At 43.9% G+C, this 20,296-nt stretch overlaps 2 protein-coding genes across 32 annotated transcripts in view; one reads left to right on the top strand and one right to left on the bottom strand.

Moving 5' to 3' along the window:
• Positions 1-20,296, top strand: part of LOC118365925 (serine-rich adhesin for platelets-like) — a 137,117-nt gene that overhangs the window by 42,052 nt on the left and 74,769 nt on the right. For 18 of the 31 annotated variants that reach the window (XM_052491787.1, XM_052491784.1, XM_052491785.1 and 15 more), the window contains 2 exons: positions 1,218-1,271; positions 13,173-13,280. In XM_052491787.1, coding sequence (XP_052347747.1) covers positions 1,218-1,271; positions 13,173-13,280 — 162 coding nt within the window. Of the gene's footprint in view, positions 1-1,217; positions 1,272-13,172; positions 13,281-13,820; positions 13,929-20,296 lie in introns of all 31 variants that reach the window. The other 13 variants (XM_052491790.1, XM_052491783.1, XM_052491789.1 and 10 more) reach the window with 4 other exon arrangements.
• The window catches only part of LOC118365872 (islet amyloid polypeptide), a 127,865-nt gene that overhangs the window by 86,560 nt on the left and 21,009 nt on the right, over positions 1-20,296 (bottom strand). The gene's annotated exons all lie outside the window — the stretch shown is intronic.

The raw sequence follows: 20,296 nt of genomic DNA, 5'->3' as shown, positions 1-20,296 counted from the left end.
AGAGGTGTGGGTAAAATAAACAACAGAAAAATTGGAAGCCTGGAAAGTTGAATTGCTCTGTGTTTTATTTGAAGGGTGTGGAAGGAAACCCTGGAGGAGGGGAATGACCTCGCTCGGCTGGTAAGACAATGAGAGTTAGACACATACTACAAGTCAGTGAGCTCTTTACTAGCCTTTCAACAACTAGTTAGTAAAGCAGAATCGATATGTTGTGAAATTTCACTAATCGGACTTCCTGTTTCCTACGGCAGACCTGGGAAGTCAATACTTGCCTAAAAATGATAGACATAGAGCACGAGGCTGTCTGCAAGCTCCGCCGCTCCTTGCACTCCACCTCGCCAGCTGACATGTGAGTTCCATGTACTGTCCTGCATATGACTTGATCCATTTATCTTCACATCTGTAACTATGCAGAAACAGACTAAGACAGTGTTTTCTGTGAGCACATTGCACATCGTTTAGCTTTGTCTTCTCCTTTTTGTTGATTTCAGCGACCCTAAGGTCCACAGCATCGTGGAAAGAGCTGTAAGGAGCATTATGGGCGAGCTGTCCAATGAGCCCCGTAGCAACCTGCTCAGCCCATCCCAGGTGGTTGTGGAGGTGGTGCCCAGGCTCCTCCTGGCCCTGTGGCTTCAGCCAGAGGAAGGCCATAGGGTGCACCCAATCCTAATAAGCGGGATGGCCGTGGGCATGGTGGCGGCCGTAGTGGAGAAGCTCTCCAGCATGTTAAAGGCCCCTTCTCCTCAAATCCCTTTCTCCCGCGCTGCGGCTTTTGAATCTGTGTGGTCAATCCTCGGGAGAATCAGTCAGTCCTTCTCCACGGATGACCTCCAGAGCCCATTTTATGTGAGATCTGTCTGTGCCTTTGTGGCTGACGAGGTACAGAGCTGCTTCCAGCCCCTGCAGCCACTTTACCAGTCCTCCCTGTCGTCGCCGCGGCCATCTCCACCGCACCTCCAGACATCCGAGCAGGTGAGTAGCAATGATAGAGAGCACTCTGACAGATGCCTGTTGTGATGACATCTCGGTGACTTGTAGTAGTAGAGCTCATCAGGATTGTTGTTGTCACTCCTAACACAGAGGCAGACCCGGCTTCTTCCCACATGGAGGTTGTGAATATCAACGCTAACACAGAGGCAGACCAGGATTCTTCCCACCTGGAGGTTGTGGACATCACCGCTAACATAGAGGCAGACCAGGTGTATTCCCACCTAGAGGTTGTGGACATCACCGCTAACATAGAGGCAGACCAGGTGTCTTCCCACCTAGAGGTTGTGGACATCACCGCTAACATAGAGGCAGACTCTGCTTCTTCCCACTTGGAGGTTGTGGACATCACCGCTAGCATAGAGGCAGACTCTGCTTCTTCCCACCTAGAGGTTGTTGACATCACCGCAAACATAGAGGCAGACTCTGCTTCTTCCCACTTGGAGGTTGTGGACATCACCGCTAGCATAGAGGCAGACTCTGCTTCTTCCCACTTGGAGGTTGTGGACATCACCGCAAACATAGAGGCAGACTCTGCTTCTTCCCACTTGGAGGTTGTGGACATCACCGCTAGCATAGAGGCAGACCAGGCATCTTCCCACTTGGAGGTTGTGGACATCACCGCAAACATAGAGGCAGACCAGGCTTCTTCCCACTTGGAGGTTGTGGACATCACCGCAAACATAGAGGCAGACCAGGCATCTTCCCACTTGGAGGTTGTGGACATCACCGCAAACATAGAGGCAGACCAGGCATCTTCCTACTTGGAGGTTGTGGACATCACCGCTAGCATAGAGGCAGACTCTGCTTCTTCCCACCTGGAGGTTGTGGACATCACCGCTAGCATAGAGGCAGACTCTGCTTCTTCCCACTTGGAGGTTGTGGACATCACCGCAAACATAGAGGCAGACTCTGCTTCTTCCCACCTGGAGGTTGTGGACATCACCGCTAGCATAGAGGCAGACCAGGCATCTTCCCACTTGGAGGTTGTGGACATCACCGCTAGCATAGAGGTAGACCCTGCTTCTTCCCACCTGGAAGCTGCGGACATCGGCCCTAAAACAGAGGCAGACAGAGCTTGTTCCCACTTGGAGGTTGTGGAAATCACCCCTAAGACAGAGGCAGACCTGGCTAATTCACACCTGGAGGTTCAGGACATCACCCCTCAGACACAGCAAGATCCAGCTTCTTCCCACCTAAATGTTGTGGACATCACCCCTAATAGGGAGGCAGAGCCAATCTCTTCCCTCGTGGAGGTTGTGGATGTCACACCTGAAGAAAGGACTCTCAAGATGGCCATCGTCGCCACTCTGCCAACTGACATCCAAGCAGGTTAGAAACACTGACAGGTCCATTTGTCATGACATCTTAGTAGAACCTTTCAACTGGCCAGTGTTTAGAACCTACAGTTTGCATTTGTTTACATTCTGTCCCTCTTTTCTCCCTTTCCAGAGGATGTTGCTGTGGTCATCCCAGATGTCACCCCACACGTCACCAAGGATGTGACACTGGATGTTCCATGCAGAGCTGCATGCAAAGGGAAAGTCCGCCAATTTTTTATCAGGCTTTTGAGGGCAGTGTGCTGCTGCGCCTGCCACAAGGAAGAGGAGGAACAATATTAGTTATTTGTCAGACCTTCAGAAATGGGATTGAACCATAGAACATTAAATTATTTGCATTATAATAATTGGATTCAATTTTGCTTTTCTTGTTTACTACTTAATTTCAGAACATTTCTATAAAATTTCACTTTGCAAGTGTGGAGTAGGTTGTGTAAATAAGTTGGAAACATCCCAATTGTAATTATTTTAATGATTTACTTACTACATATAAAAAAAAAAAAAAGTAGTATTTGATAACAAAAAATGGAGGGAGCTCAACCAACGTTGAGTTGAGGTGCAACCAAAACCCTTAATCATCATAGGAAATGAAAAGGCGCAACTCTTGCGCACTATAAAAAATGCATTTTTTATTCAAGCAAGGTTAAAAGATGAACATTTTGGCCCCGTCTATGACGATATGCAAGTTGTAAAAGGGTGACCCAGACTCACCCTTTTTCTTGAGGGTTGCAGACAGTGAAAATATATCATTAAGTAAATGGGACTTGATATCCTGTTCTGGCTACCTCTTTAGGGGTGTGCACCTTAAATCTCTAACGGTTTGTTGTGGGGTTCGGTTGTTCTGGGGAGAGTCTGAAGTTCGATCTTTAGCAATGAGTGTGGAGGCTGTCCCCCTCCCAAAGTGTAATGACTGCGATGATGAAAACTAGGAGGAGCCACTGAGACATGTGATGAGGGCAAGGAAGATCACTCTGCAAGGACGGGATAGGACACATCACAACACTGCTGCTCATTCATATTCAAACCCACCTCAGACTATCAACACAAACATGGATGCACACACTCATTTGCGCACGCCCCCACACACACACAATGAACTTACCTGTACATATCACATCATGTCACCCACTTCTCCTCCATCCCACTACCGAGTCTCCAGTACCTAGTCCACACGCTCCACAACACACTCGTCTGATGAAAAGAGGTGAAATGAAGGTAGTAGGAAAAGGGAATTCCACAGTAACTATGCTGAACAAAAATGTAAACACAACATGTGAAGTGTTGGTCCCATGTTTCATGAGCTGAATTGAAAGATCACAGAAGTTTTCCATACGCACAAAAAGCTTATTTCTCTCATGTTTTATGCAGAAATTTGTTAGCATTTCTCCTTTGCCAAGATAATCCATCCACCTGACAGGTGTGGCATATCAAGAAAATGATTAAACAGCATGATCATTACACAGGTGCACCTTGTGCTGGAGACAAAAAAAAAGCCACTCTAAAATATGCAGTTTTGTCACACAACACAATGCCACAGATGCCCCTCAAGTTTTGAGGGAATGTGCAATTGGCATGCTGACTGCAGGAATGTCTACCAGAGCTGTTGCCAGAGAATTTAATGTTCATTTCTCTAACATAAGCCTCCCACAACGTTTGACAGTACATCCAACCGGCCTCACAACCGGAGACCAAGTGTCACCACTCCAGCCGATGACCTCCACATCCTGCTTCTTCACCAGCAGGGTCGTCTGAGACCAGCCACACGGACAGCTGATTAAACTGAGGAGTATTTCTGTCTGTAATAAAACCCTTTTGTGGGGAAAAACTAATTCCGATTGGCTGGGCCTGGCTCCCCAGTGTGTGCACCTATGCCCTCCCAGGCCCACCTGTGGCTGCACCCCTGCCCAGTCATGTGAAATCCATAGATTAGGGCCTATTGAATTCATTTAATTGACTGATTTCCTTATTTGAACTGTAACTCAGTAAAACCATTGAAATTGTTGAATGTTGCATTTATATTTTTGTTCAGTATAGTTCAAGTCAAACTCCATGGAAGTTGCTAGCATGACTGGCTCTGAGGTCGTTTGCGCTCAGATACACTCTGATTACCGAGAGTCCTCTCCTTAGAGACTCTGCCTACACCACCACCGACAGTCCCCATAGGGGGCCTGCAGACAGAGACTTACAAAGAAAGGCTCCTACAGTCGTTAAGTGAAGAGTTTTACCCATAGGCCTGAGTTAGTGACTGACACCCACCTGTGGTTTAGCTAGGCCTGCTGGATGCAGGATTCTCCCCCAGCCTCCCCAGTGATCCTCAACACACACTCACTCACCCCATATACTTCATATAATTATAAAGTTGCATGAGATAATTTGATTCCTCTCTCAGACAATGTTACATTAAATACAGTCCCAGTGTTTGGACACACCTACTCATTCCAGGGTTTTTCTTTATGCCAAGAGCATTCAACGCTATCATCAAGGCAAAGGGTGACTACTTTGAAGAATCTAAAATATATTTTGGATTTGTTTAAAAAAAAATGGTTACTACATGATTCCATGTGTTATTTCAGCATTTTAACATCTTCACTATTATTCTACAATGTAGAAAATAGTAAAAATAAAGAAAAACCCTTTAAACTTTTGGCTGGTACTGTATGTTTTATTATAAGATAATACATCATGGTTATAGTGTTTCTTATGCCTCATAGATTAAAATGAGACTGTTGAGTGTTACTGACGATCTGGGGAATTGAGAGACAGTGAAAGGGTGGGTTAAGGAGATTGGATAAGGAGAGAAAATGGAGATGAAGGAGTCTGGGGTGTGAACGAGTGGGAGGTGGAGAGACAACGATGACAGAGCGAAGAGGAAAATGCTTGTATTGTATCATTTCATGAGTCTATCAAAAGTTGTGATGAGCTAACAATATGGCGTTCATACTTGGTTCTTGAAACAAGAACTGAGGAAAGAGACAGGCTTGCAAACATGAAAAAGGACACCAGGCACATTCTGAATGTCTCATGTAACAATTAGTCTTTGGCCAAATAAAGGTGTGTGAGGCTCTTTTTTGATAAAATAGCTTGACAGACATGACCACATCAGCTCTGTGCTGTCACCAAGTGGGGACTAATGTTCATTACAATAATAGTTAGAATCGTCATCACAATAATAATGCCAATACAGGAAAACAACAACACCAACTCCTTAAAACAACAGTTGTTGAGACAAATAACCTTTCACTTAGCAGATGGTTATTGTTAAAAGTAGTGCTGCACTCGACAAATGTCATTTGAGATGCCCCTATAGAAAATGGATAGAGCTGGGTCGACGAACTCGGAACGCACCACAGGAACCACCGCAAGCCAATCACTATGGAGATGACCATGGAACTCTCCAGCAGTGTCCTCTTAGATGGAACATCTCCTGGGAATCTTGAGTAGTTCTAAACAGAGTGCAGCTGCAACCAAACTCACCAAGTCTGTTTTACCCTGCTTACAGAGCCCCATGGCTGGGTGTTTTTAAGCTCCACACCCTCAGCTGACTCCTGGTCTCCCTGAAGCTTCCTCTTGATCAGCAGGACGACAAGGCCCAGTAGCACGTAGGCACATGCATCCAGAGCCAGCACCACACCTAAGAGTGAAAGAGAGACTCCAATTGGACTCCAGACTCCAGCCTGGTCTCATAGACTCGATGTAACATAGAAAATGTAAATCTGGGGACCGAGACACTACGATTTCGTATTATATGTTACGTTTGGTATGGATATATAAGACAGATAGTTACTTAAGACGAAAATGAAAGAAGGGTGGTTCGTCAGGGTGGATGGGTTGGCATATAACACGAATGTCTAGCAACCCAAAGGTTGCGAGTTTGAATCTCATCACGGCCAACTTGAGAATTTTAGCTAACTAGAAATGTTTTAACTACTTACTAATTTTTAGTATGGCCCTTCTGTAGCTCAGTTGGTAGAGCATGGCGCTTGTAACGCCAGGGTAGTGGGTTCGATTCCCGGGACCACCCATACGTAGAATGTATGCACACATGACTGTAAGTCGCTTTGGATAAAAGCGTCTGCTAAATGGCATATATTATATTATATTATTTAGCTTAGCATGTTAGCTAATCCCTTCCCCTAACACTAACCTTAACCCTTTTAGCTAATCCTTCCCCTAACCCTAACATTTACCCTGTAACCTAACTCCTAAACGTAACCCTACACCCTAACATTTACATTTACATTTAAGTCATTTAGCAGACGCTCTTATCTAACTAATGTTAGCCAACTAGCTAACGTTAGCCACCTAGCTAGAATTCTTATCATACGTTTCGCTTGTAACTTGTAACATATTGTACGTTTTGCAAATTCAAAACATACAAATGAAATCAATCAAATCAAATTGTATTTGTCACATACACATGGTTAGCAGATGTTAGTGCGAGTGTAGCGAAATGCTTGTGCTTCTAGTTCCGACAATGCAGTAATAAACAAGAAGTAATCTTGCTAACAATTCCAAAACTACGACCTTATAGACACAAGTGTAAGGGGATAAAGAACATGTACATAAAGATATATGAATGAGTGATGGTACAGAGCGGCATAGGCAAGATACAGTAGATGGTATTGAGTGCAGTATATACATATGAGATGGGTATGGCTAGTGGCTAGTGATACATGTATTACATAAGGATGCAGTAGATGATATAGAGTACAGTATATACGTATACATATGAGATGAATAATGTAGGGTATGTAAACATTATATTAGGTAGCATTGTTTAAAGTGGCTAGTGATATATTTTACATAATTTCCCATCAATTCCCATTATTAAAGTGGCTGGAGTTGAGTCAGTGTGTTGGCAGCAGCCACTCAATGTTAGTGGTGGCTGTTTAACAGTCTGATGGCCTTGAGATAGAAGCTGTTTTTCAGTCTCTCGGTCCCAGCTTTGGTGCACCTGTGCTGACTCGCATTCTGGATGATAGCAGGGTGAACAGGCAGTGGCTCGGGTGGTTGCTGTCCTTGATGATCTTTATGGCCTTCCTATGACATCGGGTGGTGTAGGTGTCCTGGAGGGCAGGTAGTTTGCCCCGGTGATGCGTTGTGCAGACCTCACTACCCTCTGGAGAGCCTTACGGTTGTGGGCGGAGCAGTTGCCGTACCAGGCGGTGATACTTCCCGACAGGATGCTCTCGATTGTGCATCTGTAGAAGTATAATATGAATTGTAATTCGTAACATCTTGTAACGGCGTTCTTCATTTGTCGAAAGAGAGTCGGACCGAAATACAGCATTGTTGTTACTCATGATCTTTAATGAAGGATCGCGATACATGAACATAACTTATACAAATACAAAAACAACAAAAACGGAACGTGAAACCTAATTACAGCCTATCTGGTGAAACTACACAGAGACAGGAACAATCACCCACGAAATACAAAGCGAAACCCAGGCTACCTAAATACGGTTCCCAATCAGAGACAACGAGAATCACCTGACTCTGATTGAGAACCGCCTCAGGCAGCCAAGCCCATACAACACCCCTACTCAGCCGCAATCCCAATAACCACAAAACCCCAATACGAAATACAACAAAACAAACCCCTGTCACACCCTGGCCTGACCAAACAATCAACGAAAACACAAAACACAAAGACCAAGGCGTGACACATATTATAAAAAATGGGTGATAGACATTCACAAATGAATACATACCATATCATACCAAATGCGGTGTCTCTGATATACATACAGAATAATACGAAATGCTCTGAGACCAGGTTGCACTAGCACCTCCCCCGGCTGGTAAGAAGGCAACCTCTGAGTTACATTCAATGATACATTATTGACACACACTAATGAAATGGACATGGAATGGTAGTGGTTCAGTAACGGACAGAAAACAGGGGTGATGAATATACACAATAACTGATAGCACAAGTAGAGCAACAACACTGTTAACAAAGGGAAGGACTGTATAAGTGACATAGCTACCTGCAGAGTATTACACAACAAAGTAAACACAGAGAAGTAACTTACAATAGGCAACAGAAGTAACTATAAAGAACAACAAGCAAGAATGTGCACGCACACTATACCACGAGTCCAGTTGATGGGTAGAGATAGAGAGGTTGATCTCTGTCTCTGCTTGAGGGAGACTGGGAGGAGAAGCAGGAGTTGGGGATCTGGGACACAAGCTGACTGCCTGTGATTTGCTGACCCCCTGGCGACCATGACTCCTAGTAACTAATCAGTGGACAGGCGTGAAGGGACAGTTTACGACACCGCTGGCCTGCTTCGCTACAAACAGATTTTTCCTGCAATCTAGAGCCGTAATCATTATGCTTAATTGATTCTTCTGACATGTCTGGTAAGTATGCAGGCCATTTCAGCTTTCAGGATTTCTGTACAGATCCTTGCAGAACGTGGATTATCATGCTGAAACATGAGGCGATGGCGGCGGATGAGTGGCATGACAATTGTCCTCGGGGTCTCGTCACAGTATCTCTGTGCATTCAAATTGTCATTGATAGAATGCAATTGTGTTCCCTGTCCATGGCTTATGCCAGCCCATACCATAACCCAACTGCCACCATGGGGCATTCTATTCACAACGTTGACATCAGCAAATCGCTCGTCCACACGTTGCCTTACATGTGGTCTGCAGTTGTGAGGCAAGTTGGACGTACTGCCAAATTCTCTAAAGCCGCCTCGGCTTATGGTAGAGAAATTAACATAAAATTCTCTGGCAACAGTCATTTGCATTCTCCCTCAAAACTTGAAACATCTGTGGCATTGTGTTGTGTGACAAAACGGCACATTTTACAGAGGCCTTTATTGTCCCCCAGCACAAGGTGCACCTATGTAATGATCATGCTGTTTAAACAAATCAAAATATATTTTATATTTGATATTCTTCAAAGTAGCCACGCTTTGCCTTGGTGACAGCTTCATGAGGTAGTCACCTGGAATGAATTTCAATGTACAGGTGTGCTTTGTTAAAAGTTCATTTGTGGAATTTCTTTCCTTCTTAATGCGTTTGAGGCAATCAGTTGTGTTGTGACAAGGTAGGGGTGGTATACAGAAAATAGCCCTATTTGGTAAAAGACCAAGTCCATATTTTGGCAAGAACAGCTCAAAGAAGCAAAGAGAAACGGCAGTCCGTCATTACTTTAACCTTTGTTTGGTTACTACATGATTCCATATGTGTTATTTCATAGTTTTGATGTCTTCACTATTATTGTACAATGTTAAAAATAGTAAAAATAAAGAAAAACCCTTGAAAGAGTAGATGTGTCCAAACATTTGACTGGTTATGTCTATATTGTATATTGCAAATATGGTACAATCCAAGTGTGCAAAGCTCTTGGAGACTTCCCCAGAAAGATTCAAAGCTTTAACTGCTGCCAAAGGTGATTCTAACATGTATTGTGAAAACATGTAAATTAGATATTTCTGTATTTCATTTTCAATACGTTTGCAAAAATGTCAAACATGTTTTCAATTTGTCATTATGGTGTATTGTGTGTAGCTGGAAAGGATAAACAATTATAATTTCATCCATTTTGAATTCAGGCTGTAAGAAAACAAAATGTGGAATAAGTTAAGCGGTATGAACACTTTCTGAAGGCACTGTATATCTACAAGAACAATATAAATGAGTGACTCTTTGAAAGGGGGTCATATAAACATGGCCTTATTGTTTTCTTCTTCACAGCTATCATGCTATATTGGGCATCGTTTCTCAGACCAAATCTCCATTCTGGCTTAAACAAAGCAATCTGATCATGCTCCAGTCAAATTCACACTATAGGGAATGGCACAAAATGGCTTCTGTAAAGCACCTATACATTGTCCAATCAACATCCACACATTGATTTCATTCTTCGCATCTTTATTAAAACAAACACACTTGTGGAATGTTCAAAAGTGTGTGAGAGATTACCATTAACGTGTGTGTATGTGTGGGGTCAAGTTTGGCTGGTCATACATTTGCAAATAGCCGAGATTGGATATTTCAGCACCATGGACAGCAGCGAAATCGGAAAAGCGAGATCTGTCATTCAGCACCACATGGCAGTAGACAGCGGCCATCTCATGTGAAGTTGGCACTGGGAAAATCCCACGTAATGGGAAACGAGGCTTAGGAGGCAAAAAGACTGAAGGAGAAGACTCCCACAGGAACCTTATGCTAAACTGTTCTGCCACATTCATTTCAAATGTTACATATTTCGATCTGCAAATAATATAAACTGACTTTTCAAACTACACTGTACAGCTTTAGTGTGTCTGTGCATCATAGGTACAACTGCACGAAATTCCCCTCTCAAATATTTGTTTGTGAGAAACAATAAGAAAAACAACTGTTAGACTTTTACAATGCGCACTGTCGTGCATTTTTATATTACCAACAAGACAACGAAGTGATGGTCTATACGCGCCATGGAGACTTATAACGGATACTTCCCACCCAGCAAAAGTTCCCACGCTGAGCGATTTTGTTAACTACACTATTATGCATATAATTCAAGACAAACGTTTATTGGCATTCATACTCTTATTTTTAACCGATTAGCTTTGCAAAAGTGTACCTTATGTCAATTCAGAGCTCGGAAATATTGGAATAACGTGCTTAAGAGGACTCTGACACTCAAGGCGCACAACAAGATAACACAACAACCCTATTTTCAATTGACAATCATTGCTTTAAATATATATGGTTAATAGATTTGTATAGGCATATATAAACAATTAATTTCACTTGTAAACCAAGGTTGGATTAGTAGGTCTAAGCAGCATGTCGAAACAGGTTCCAATCCTCATATATACACATTATGACAAAATAAAGAGCTTAATCTTTCAAGACATAAAGACATAGAAGCATACCCATTTATAAAGGTTCTACACATTCCATTTCTCCATAGCAATAGAATGTAAACATTCTATTTTGTGCCAAACATTGCCTACAACTCAATTCTAAGTGTAGCATATTGGACGACTCCACAGTAATTGATCATTCGCGACATTAACTTATTCCTGTTATCTCTAGAGCATCTCGTATATCTATAGCGCTGCATTTCTTCACCATCTTACCATGGATAGGGTTTGGTGCATTCCGGAGTTCACTTATGGTCCCACAAAGGTAATCTTTGGAGATATTCATTTTAGCATACTGTAAATACCTGTGCACAATGTGCATAACAAAGCATCATTATTGTCATTCTCTTCAAAGGAATTCTGCAGAAGCAGCCTTTATTTCCAGACTCTGCAGGCCTGCTGGGAGGAAAGATATTACAATAAACAGGTAAGATTCATCCCAAAAAAACATAAACAACAGAAAGAGAGTTGTATTTCAAGACAGTTTAGAGAAGATGGTCATAAGAGTTCTTAATAACACTCGCAAATTGTGATGCATGAACAGTTGTGAAATGTTGTGAGAGGCCCTTCAGAATGCACATGATATGGTATTTCGTGGCACTGTCTCACACCTTACCTCATCTTGCAGAAGAAGCTCATGGTCCACTATCTGCTGCTCCAGAGTCAAGGCCAGGTCCCGCACCATGTCACCACGGAGCACATGAGCGACTGGCTGGTGTCTCAGGGCAAAAAATCCCTTAGGGAGAGGTGAGTACCACTTCATCACTCACCTTCACTGCCATTCCCTGCCACCAGCAGCACTCCAAGAGGTGTGGGTAAAATAAACAACAGAAAAATTGGAAGCCTGGAAAGTTGAATTGCTCTGTGTTTTATTTGAAGGGTGTGGAAGGAAACCCTGGAGGAGGGGAATGACCTCGCTCGGCTGGTAAGACAATGAGAGTTAGACACATACTACAAGTCAGTGAGCTCTTTACTAGCCTTTCAACAACTAGTTAGTAAAGCAGAATCGATATGTTGTGAAATTTCACTAATCGGACTTCCTGTTTCCTACGGCAGACCTGGGAAGTCAATACTTGCCTAAAAATGATAGACATAGAGCACGAGGCTGTCTGCAAGCTCCGCCGCTCCTTGCACTCCACCTCGCCAGCTGACATGTGAGTTCCATGTACTGTCCTGCATATGACTTGATCCATTTATCTTCACATCTGTAACTATGCAGAAACAGACTAAGACAGTGTTTTCTGTGAGCACATTGCACATCGTTTAGCTTTGTCTTCTCCTTTTTGTTGATTTCAGCGACCCTAAGGTCCACAGCATCGTGGAAAGAGCTGTAAGGAGCATTATGGGCGAGCTGTCCAATGAGCCCCGTAGCAACCTGCTCAGCCCATCCCAGGTGGTTGTGGAGGTGGTGCCCAGGCTCCTCCTGGCCCTGTGGCTTCAGCCAGAGGAAGGCCATAGGGTGCACCCAATCCTAATAAGCGGGATGGCCGTGGGCATGGTGGCGGCCGTAGTGGAGAAGCTCTCCAGCATGTTAAAGGCCCCTTCTCCTCAAATCCCTTTCTCCCGCGCTGCGGCTTTTGAATCTGTGTGGTCAATCCTCGGGAGAATCAGTCAGTCCTTCTCCACGGATGACCTCCAGAGCCCATTTTATGTGAGATCTGTCTGTGCCTTTGTGGCTGACGAGGTACAGAGCTGCTTCCAGCCCCCTGCAGCCACTTTACCAGTCCTCCCTGTCGTCGCCGCGGCCATCTCCACCGCACCTCCAGACATCCGAGCAGGTGAGTAGCAATGATAGAGAGCACTCTGACAGATGCCTGTTGTGATGACATCTCGGTGACTTGTAGTAGTAGAGCTCATCAGGATTGTTGTTGTCACTCCTAACACAGAGGCAGACCCGGCTTCTTCCCACATGGAGGTTGTGAATATCAACGCTAACACAGAGGCAGACCAGGATTCTTCCCACCTGGAGGTTGTGGACATCACCGCTAACATAGAGGCAGACCAGGTGTATTCCCACCTAGAGGTTGTGGACATCACCGCTAACATAGAGGCAGACCAGGTGTCTTCCCACCTAGAGGTTGTGGACATCACCGCTAACATAGAGGCAGACTCTGCTTCTTCCCACTTGGAGGTTGTGGACATCACCGCTAGCATAGAGGCAGACTCTGCTTCTTCCCACCTAGAGGTTGTGGACATCACCGCAAACATAGAGGCAGACTCTGCTTCTTCCCACTTGGAGGTTGTGGACATCACCGCTAGCATAGAGGCAGACTCTGCTTCTTCCCACTTGGAGGTTGTGGACATCACCGCAAACATAGGGGCAGACTCTGCTTCTTCCCACTTGGAGGTTGTGGACATCACCGCTAGCATAGAGGCAGACCAGGCATCTTCCCACTTGGAGGTTGTGGACATCACCGCAAACATAGAGGCAGACCAGGCTTCTTCCCACTTGGAGGTTGTGGACATCACCGCAAACATAGAGGCAGACCAGGCTTCTTCCCACTTGGAGGTTGTGGACATCACCGCAAACATAGAGGCAGACCAGGCATCTTCCTACTTGGAGGTTGTGGACATCACCGCTAGCATAGAGGCAGACTCTGCTTCTTCCCACCTGGAGGTTGTGGACATCACCGCTAGCATAGAGGCAGACTCTGCTTCTTCCCACTTGGAGGTTGTGGACATCACCGCAAACATAGAGGCAGACTCTGCTTCTTCCCACCTGGAGGTTGTGGACATCACCGCTAGCATAGAGGCAGACCAGGCATCTTCCCACTTGGAGGTTGTGGACATCACCGCTAGCATAGAGGTAGACCCTGCTTCTTCCCACCTGGAAGCTGCGGACATCGGCCCTAAAACAGAGGCAGACAGAGCTTGTTCCCACTTGGAGGTTGTGGAAATCACCCCTAAGACAGAGGCAGACCTGGCTAATTCACACCTGGAGGTTCAGGACATCACCCCTCAGACACAGCAAGATCCAGCTTCTTCCCACCTAAATGTTGTGGACATCACCCCTAATAGGGAGGCAGAGCCAATCTCTTCCCTCGTGGAGGTTGTGGATGTCACACCTGAAGAAAGGACTCTCAAGATGGCCATCGTCGCCACTCTGCCAACTGACATCCAAGCAGGTTAGAAACACTGACAGGTCCATTTGTCATGACATCTTAGTAGAACCTTTCAACTGGCCAGTGTTTAGAACCTACAGTTTGCATTTGTTTACATTCTGTCCCTCTTTTCTCCCTTTCCAGAGGATGTTGCTGTGGTCATCCCAGATGTCACCCCACACGTCACCAAGGATGTGACACTGGATGTTCCATGCAGAGCTGCATGCAAAGGGAAAGTCCGCCAATTTTTTATCAGGCTTTTGAGGGCAGTGTGCTGCTGCGCCTGCCACAAGGAAGAGGAGGAACAATATTAGTTATTTGTCAGACCTTCAGAAATGGGATTGAACCATAGAACATTAAATTATTTGCATTATAATAATTGGATTCAATTTTGCTTTTCTTGTTTACTACTTAATTTCAGAACATTTCTATAAAATTTCACTTTGCAAGTGTGGAGTAGGTTGTGTAAATAAGTTGGAAACATCCCAATTGTAATTATTTTAATGATTTACTTACTACATGTAAAAAAAAAAGTAGTATTTGATAACAAAAAAATGGAGGGAGCTCAACCAACGTTGAGTTGAGGTGCAACCAAAACCCTTAATCATCATAGGAAATGAAAAGGCGCAACTCTTGCGCACTATAAAAAATGCATTTTTTATTCAAGCAAGGTTAAAAGATGAACATTTTGGCCCCGTCTATGACGATATGCAAGTTGTAAAAGGGTGACCCAGACTCACCCTTTTTCTTGAGGGTTGCAGACAGTGAAAATATATCATTAAGTAAATGGGACTTGATATCCTGTTCTGGCTACCTCTTTAGGGGTGTGCACCTTAAATCTCTAACGGTTTGTTGTGGGGTTCGGTTGTTCTGGGGAGAGTCTGAAGTTCGATCTTTAGCAATGAGTGTGGAGGCTGTCCCCCTCCCAAAGTGTAATGACTGCGATGATGAAAACTAGGAGGAGCCACTGAGACATGTGATGAGGGCAAGGAAGATCACTCTGCAAGGACGGGATAGGACACATCACAACACTGCTGCTCATTCATATTCAAACCCACCTCAGACTATCAACACAAACATGGATGCACACACTCATTTGCGCACGCCCCCACACACACACAATGAACTTACCTGTACATATCACATCATGTCACCCACTTCTCCTCCATCCCACTACCGAGTCTCCAGTACCTAGTCCACACGCTCCACAACACACTCGTCTGATGAAAAGAGGTGAAATGAAGGTAGTAGGAAATTGGAATTCCACAGTAACTATGCTGAACAAAAATGTAAACGCAACATGTGAAGTGTTGGTCCCATGTTTCATGAGCTGAATTGAAAGATCCCAGAAGTTTTCCATACGCACAAAAAGCTTATTTCTCTCATGTTTTATGCAGAAATTTGTTAGCATTTCTCCTTTGCCAAAGTAATCCATCCACCTGACAGGTGTGGCATATCAAGAAAATGATTAAACAGCATGATCATTACACAGGTGCACCTTGTGCTGGAGACACAAAAAAAAGCCACTCTAAAACATGCAGTTTTGTCACACAACACAATGCCACAGATGCCCCTCAAGTTTTGAGGGAATGTGCAATTGGCATGCTGACTGCAGGAATGTCTACCAGAGCTGTTGCCAGAGAATTTAATGTTCATTTCTCTAACATAAGCCTCCCACAACGTTTGACAGTACATCCAACCGGCCTCACAACCGGAGACCAAGTGTCACCACTCCAGCCGATGACCTCCACATCCTGCTTCTTCACCAGCAGGGTCGTCTGAGACCAGCCACACGGACAGCTGATTAAACTGAGGAGTATTTCTGTCTGTAATAAAACCCTTTTGTGGGGAAAAACTAATTCCGATTGGCTGGGCCTGGCTCCCCAGTGTGTGCACCTATGCCCTCCCAGGCCCACCTGTGGCTGCACCCCTGCCCAGTCATGTGAAATCAATAGATTAGGGCCTATTGAATTCATTTAATTGACTGATTTCCTTATTTGAACTGTAACTCAGTAAAACCATTGAAATTGTTGAATGTTGCATTTATATTTTTGTTCAGTATAGTTCAAGTCAAACTCCATGGAAGTTGCTAGCATGACTGGCTCTGAGGTCGTTTGCGCTCAGATACACTCTGATTACCGAGAGTCCTCTCCTTAGAGACTCTGCCTACACCACCACCGACAGTCCCCATAGGGGGCCTGCAGACAGAGACTTACAAAGAAAGGCTCCTACAGTCGTTAAGTGAAGAGTTTTACCCATAGGCCTGAGTTAGTGACTGACACCCACCTGTGGTTTAGCTAGGCCTGCTGGATGCAGGATTCTCCCCCAGCCTCCCCAGTGATCCTCAACACACACTCACTCACCCCATATACTTCATATAATTATAAAGTTGCATGAGATAATTTGATTCCTCTCTCAGACAATGTTACATTAAATACAGTCCCAGTGTTTGGACACACCTACTCATTCCAGGGTTTTTCTTTATGCCAAGAGCATTCAACGCTATCATCAAGGCAAAGGGTGACTACTTTGAAGAATCTAAAATATATTTTGGATTTGTTTAAAAAAAAATGGTTACTACATGATTCCATGTGTTATTTCAGCATTTTAACATCTTCACTATTATTCTACAATGTAGAAAATAGTAAAAATAAAGAAAAACCCTTTAAACTTTTGGCTGGTACTGTATGTTTTATTATAAGATAATACATCATGGTTATAGTGTTTCTTATGCCTCATAGATTAAAATGAGACTGTTGAGTGTTACTGACGATCTGGGGAATTGAGAGACAGTGAAAGGGTGGGTTAAGGAGATTGGATAAGGAGAGAAAATGGAGATGAAGGAGTCTGGGGTGTGAACGAGTGGGAGGTGGAGAGACAACGATGACAGAGCGAAGAGGAAAAATGCTTGTATTGTATCATTTCATGAGTCTATCAAAAGTTGTGATGAGCTAACAATATGGCATTCATACTTGGTTCTTGAAACAAGAACTGAGGAAAGAGACAGGCTTGCAAACATGAAAAAGGACACCAGGCACATTCTGAATGTCTCATGTAACAATTAGTCTTTGGCCAAATAAAGGTGTGTGAGGCTCTTTTTTTGATAAAATAGCTTGACAGACATGACCACATCAGCTCTGTGCTGTCACCAAGTGGGGACTAATGTTCATTACAATAATAGTTAGAATCGTCATCACAATAATAATGCCAATACAGGAAAACAACAACACCAACTCCTTAAAACAACAGTTGTTGAGACAAATAACCTTTCACTTAGCAGATGGTTATTGTTAAAAGTAGTGCTGCACTCGACAAATGTCATTTGAGATGCCCCTATAGAAAATGGATAGAGCTGGGTCGACGAACTCGGAACGCACCACAGGAACCACCGCAAGCCAATCACTATGGAGATGACCATGGAACTCTCCAGCAGTGTCCTCTTAGATGGAACATCTCCTGGGAATCTTGAGTAGTTCTAAACAGAGTGCAGCTGCAACCAAACTCACCAAGTCTGTTTTACCCTGCTTACAGAGCCCCATGGCTGGGTGTTTTTTAAGCTCCACACCCTCAGCTGACTCCTGGTCTCCCTGAAGCTTCCTCTTGATCAGCAGGACGACAAGGCCCAGTAGCACGTAGGCACATGCATCCAGAGCCAGCACCACACCTAAGAGTGAAAGAGAGACTCCAATTGGACACCAGCCTGGTCTCATAGACTCGATGTAACATAGAAAATGTAAATCTGGGGACCGAGACACTACGATTTCGTATTATATGTTACGTTTGGTATGGATATATAAGACAGATAGTTACTTAAGACGAAAATGAAAGAAGGGTGGTTCGTCAGGGTGGATGGGTTGGCATATAACACGAATGTCTAGCAACCCAAAGGTTGCGAGTTTGAATCTCATCACGGCCAACTTGAGAATTTTAGCTAACTAGAAATGTTTTAACTACTTACTAATTTTTAGTATGGTCCTTCTGTAGCTCAGTTGGTAGAGCATGGCGCTTGTAACGCCAGGGTAGTGGGTTCGATTCCCGGGACCACCCATACGTAGAATGTATGCACACATGACTGTAAGTCGCTTTGGATAAAAGCGTCTGCTAAATGGCATATATTATATTATATTATTTAGCTTAGCATGTTAGCTAATCCCTTCCCTAACACTAACCTTAACCCTTTTAGCTAATCCTTCCCTAACCCTAACATTTACCCTGTAACCTAACTCCTAAACGTAACCCTACACCCTAACATTTACATTTACATTTAAGTCATTTAGCAGACGCTCTTATCTAACTAATGTTAGCCAACTAGCTAACGTTAGCCACCTAGCTAGAATTCTTATCATACGTTTCGCTTGTAACTTGTAACATATTGTACGTTTTGCAAATTCAAAACATACAAATGAAATCAATCAAATCAAATTGTATTTGTCACATACACATGGTTAGCAGATGTTAGTGCGAGTGTAGCGAAATGCTTGTGCTTCTAGTTCCGACAATGCAGTAATAAACAAGAAGTAATCTTGCTAACAATTCCAAAACTACGACCTTATAGACACAAGTGTAAGGGGATAAAGAACATGTACATAAAGATATATGAATGAGTGATGGTACAGAGCGGCATAGGCAAGATACAGTAGATGGTATTGAGTGCAGTATATACATATGAGATGGGTATGGCTAGTGGCTAGTGATACATGTATTACATAAGGATGCAGTAGATGATATAGAGTACAGTATATACGTATACATATGAGATGAATAATGTAGGGTATGTAAACATTATATTAGGTAGCATTGTTTAAAGTGGCTAGTGATATATTTTACATAATTTCCCATCAATTCCCATTATTAAAGTGGCTGGAGTTGAGTCAGTGTGTTGGCAGCAGCCACTCAATGTTAGTGGTGGCTGTTTAACAGTCTGATGGCCTTGAGATAGAAGCTGTTTTTCAGTCTCTCGGTCCCAGCTTTGGTGCACCTGTGCTGACCTCGCATTCTGGATGATAGCAGGGTGAACAGGCAGTGGCTCGGGTGGTTGCTGTCCTTGATGATCTTTATGGCCTTCCTATGACATCGGGTGGTGTAGGTGTCCTGGAGGGCAGGTAGTTTGCCCCGGTGATGCGTTGTGCAGACCTCACTACCCTCTGGAGAGCCTTACGGTTGTGGGCGGAGCAGTTGCCGTACCAGGCGGTGATACTTCCCGACAGGATGCTCTCGATTGTGCATCTGTAGAAGTATAATATGAATTGTAATTCGTAACATCTTGTAACGGCGTTCTTCGTTTGTCGAAAGAGAGTCGGACCGAAATACAGCATTGTTGTTACTCATGATCTTTAATGAAGGATCGCGATACATGAACATAACTTATACAAATACAAAAACAACAAAAACGGAACGTGAAACCTAATTACAGCCTATCTGGTGAAACTACACAGAGACAGGAACAATCACCCACGAAATACAAAGCGAAACCCAGGCTACCTAAATACGGTTCCCAATCAGAGACAACGAGAATCACCTGACTCTGATTGAGAACCGCCTCAGGCAGCCAAGCCCATACAACACCCCTACTCAGCCGCAATCCCAATAACCACAAAACCCCAATACGAAATACAACAAAACAAACCCCTGTCACACCCTGGCCTGACCAAACAATCAACGAAAACACAAAACACAAAGACCAAGGCGTGACACATATTATAAAAAATGGGTGATAGACATTCACAAATGAATACATACCATATCATACCAAATGCGGTGTCTCTGATATACATACAGAATAATACGAAATGCTCTGAGACCAGGTTGCACTAGCACCTCCCCCGGCTGGTAAGAAGGCAACCTCTGAGTTACATTCAATGATACATTATTGACACACACTAATGAAATGGACATGGAATGGTAGTGGTTCAGTAACGGACAGAAAACAGGGGTGATGAATATACACAATAACTGATAGCACAAGTAGAGCAACAACACTGTTAACAAAGGA

The sequence above is a fragment of the Oncorhynchus keta genome, chromosome 33 (assembly GCF_023373465.1).
Source record: "Oncorhynchus keta strain PuntledgeMale-10-30-2019 chromosome 33, Oket_V2, whole genome shotgun sequence".
Taxonomy (NCBI): domain Eukaryota; kingdom Metazoa; phylum Chordata; class Actinopteri; order Salmoniformes; family Salmonidae; genus Oncorhynchus; species Oncorhynchus keta.
The sequence above is the reverse complement of the archived record's forward strand: the minus strand, read 5'-3'. Positions and strand labels throughout refer to the sequence as shown.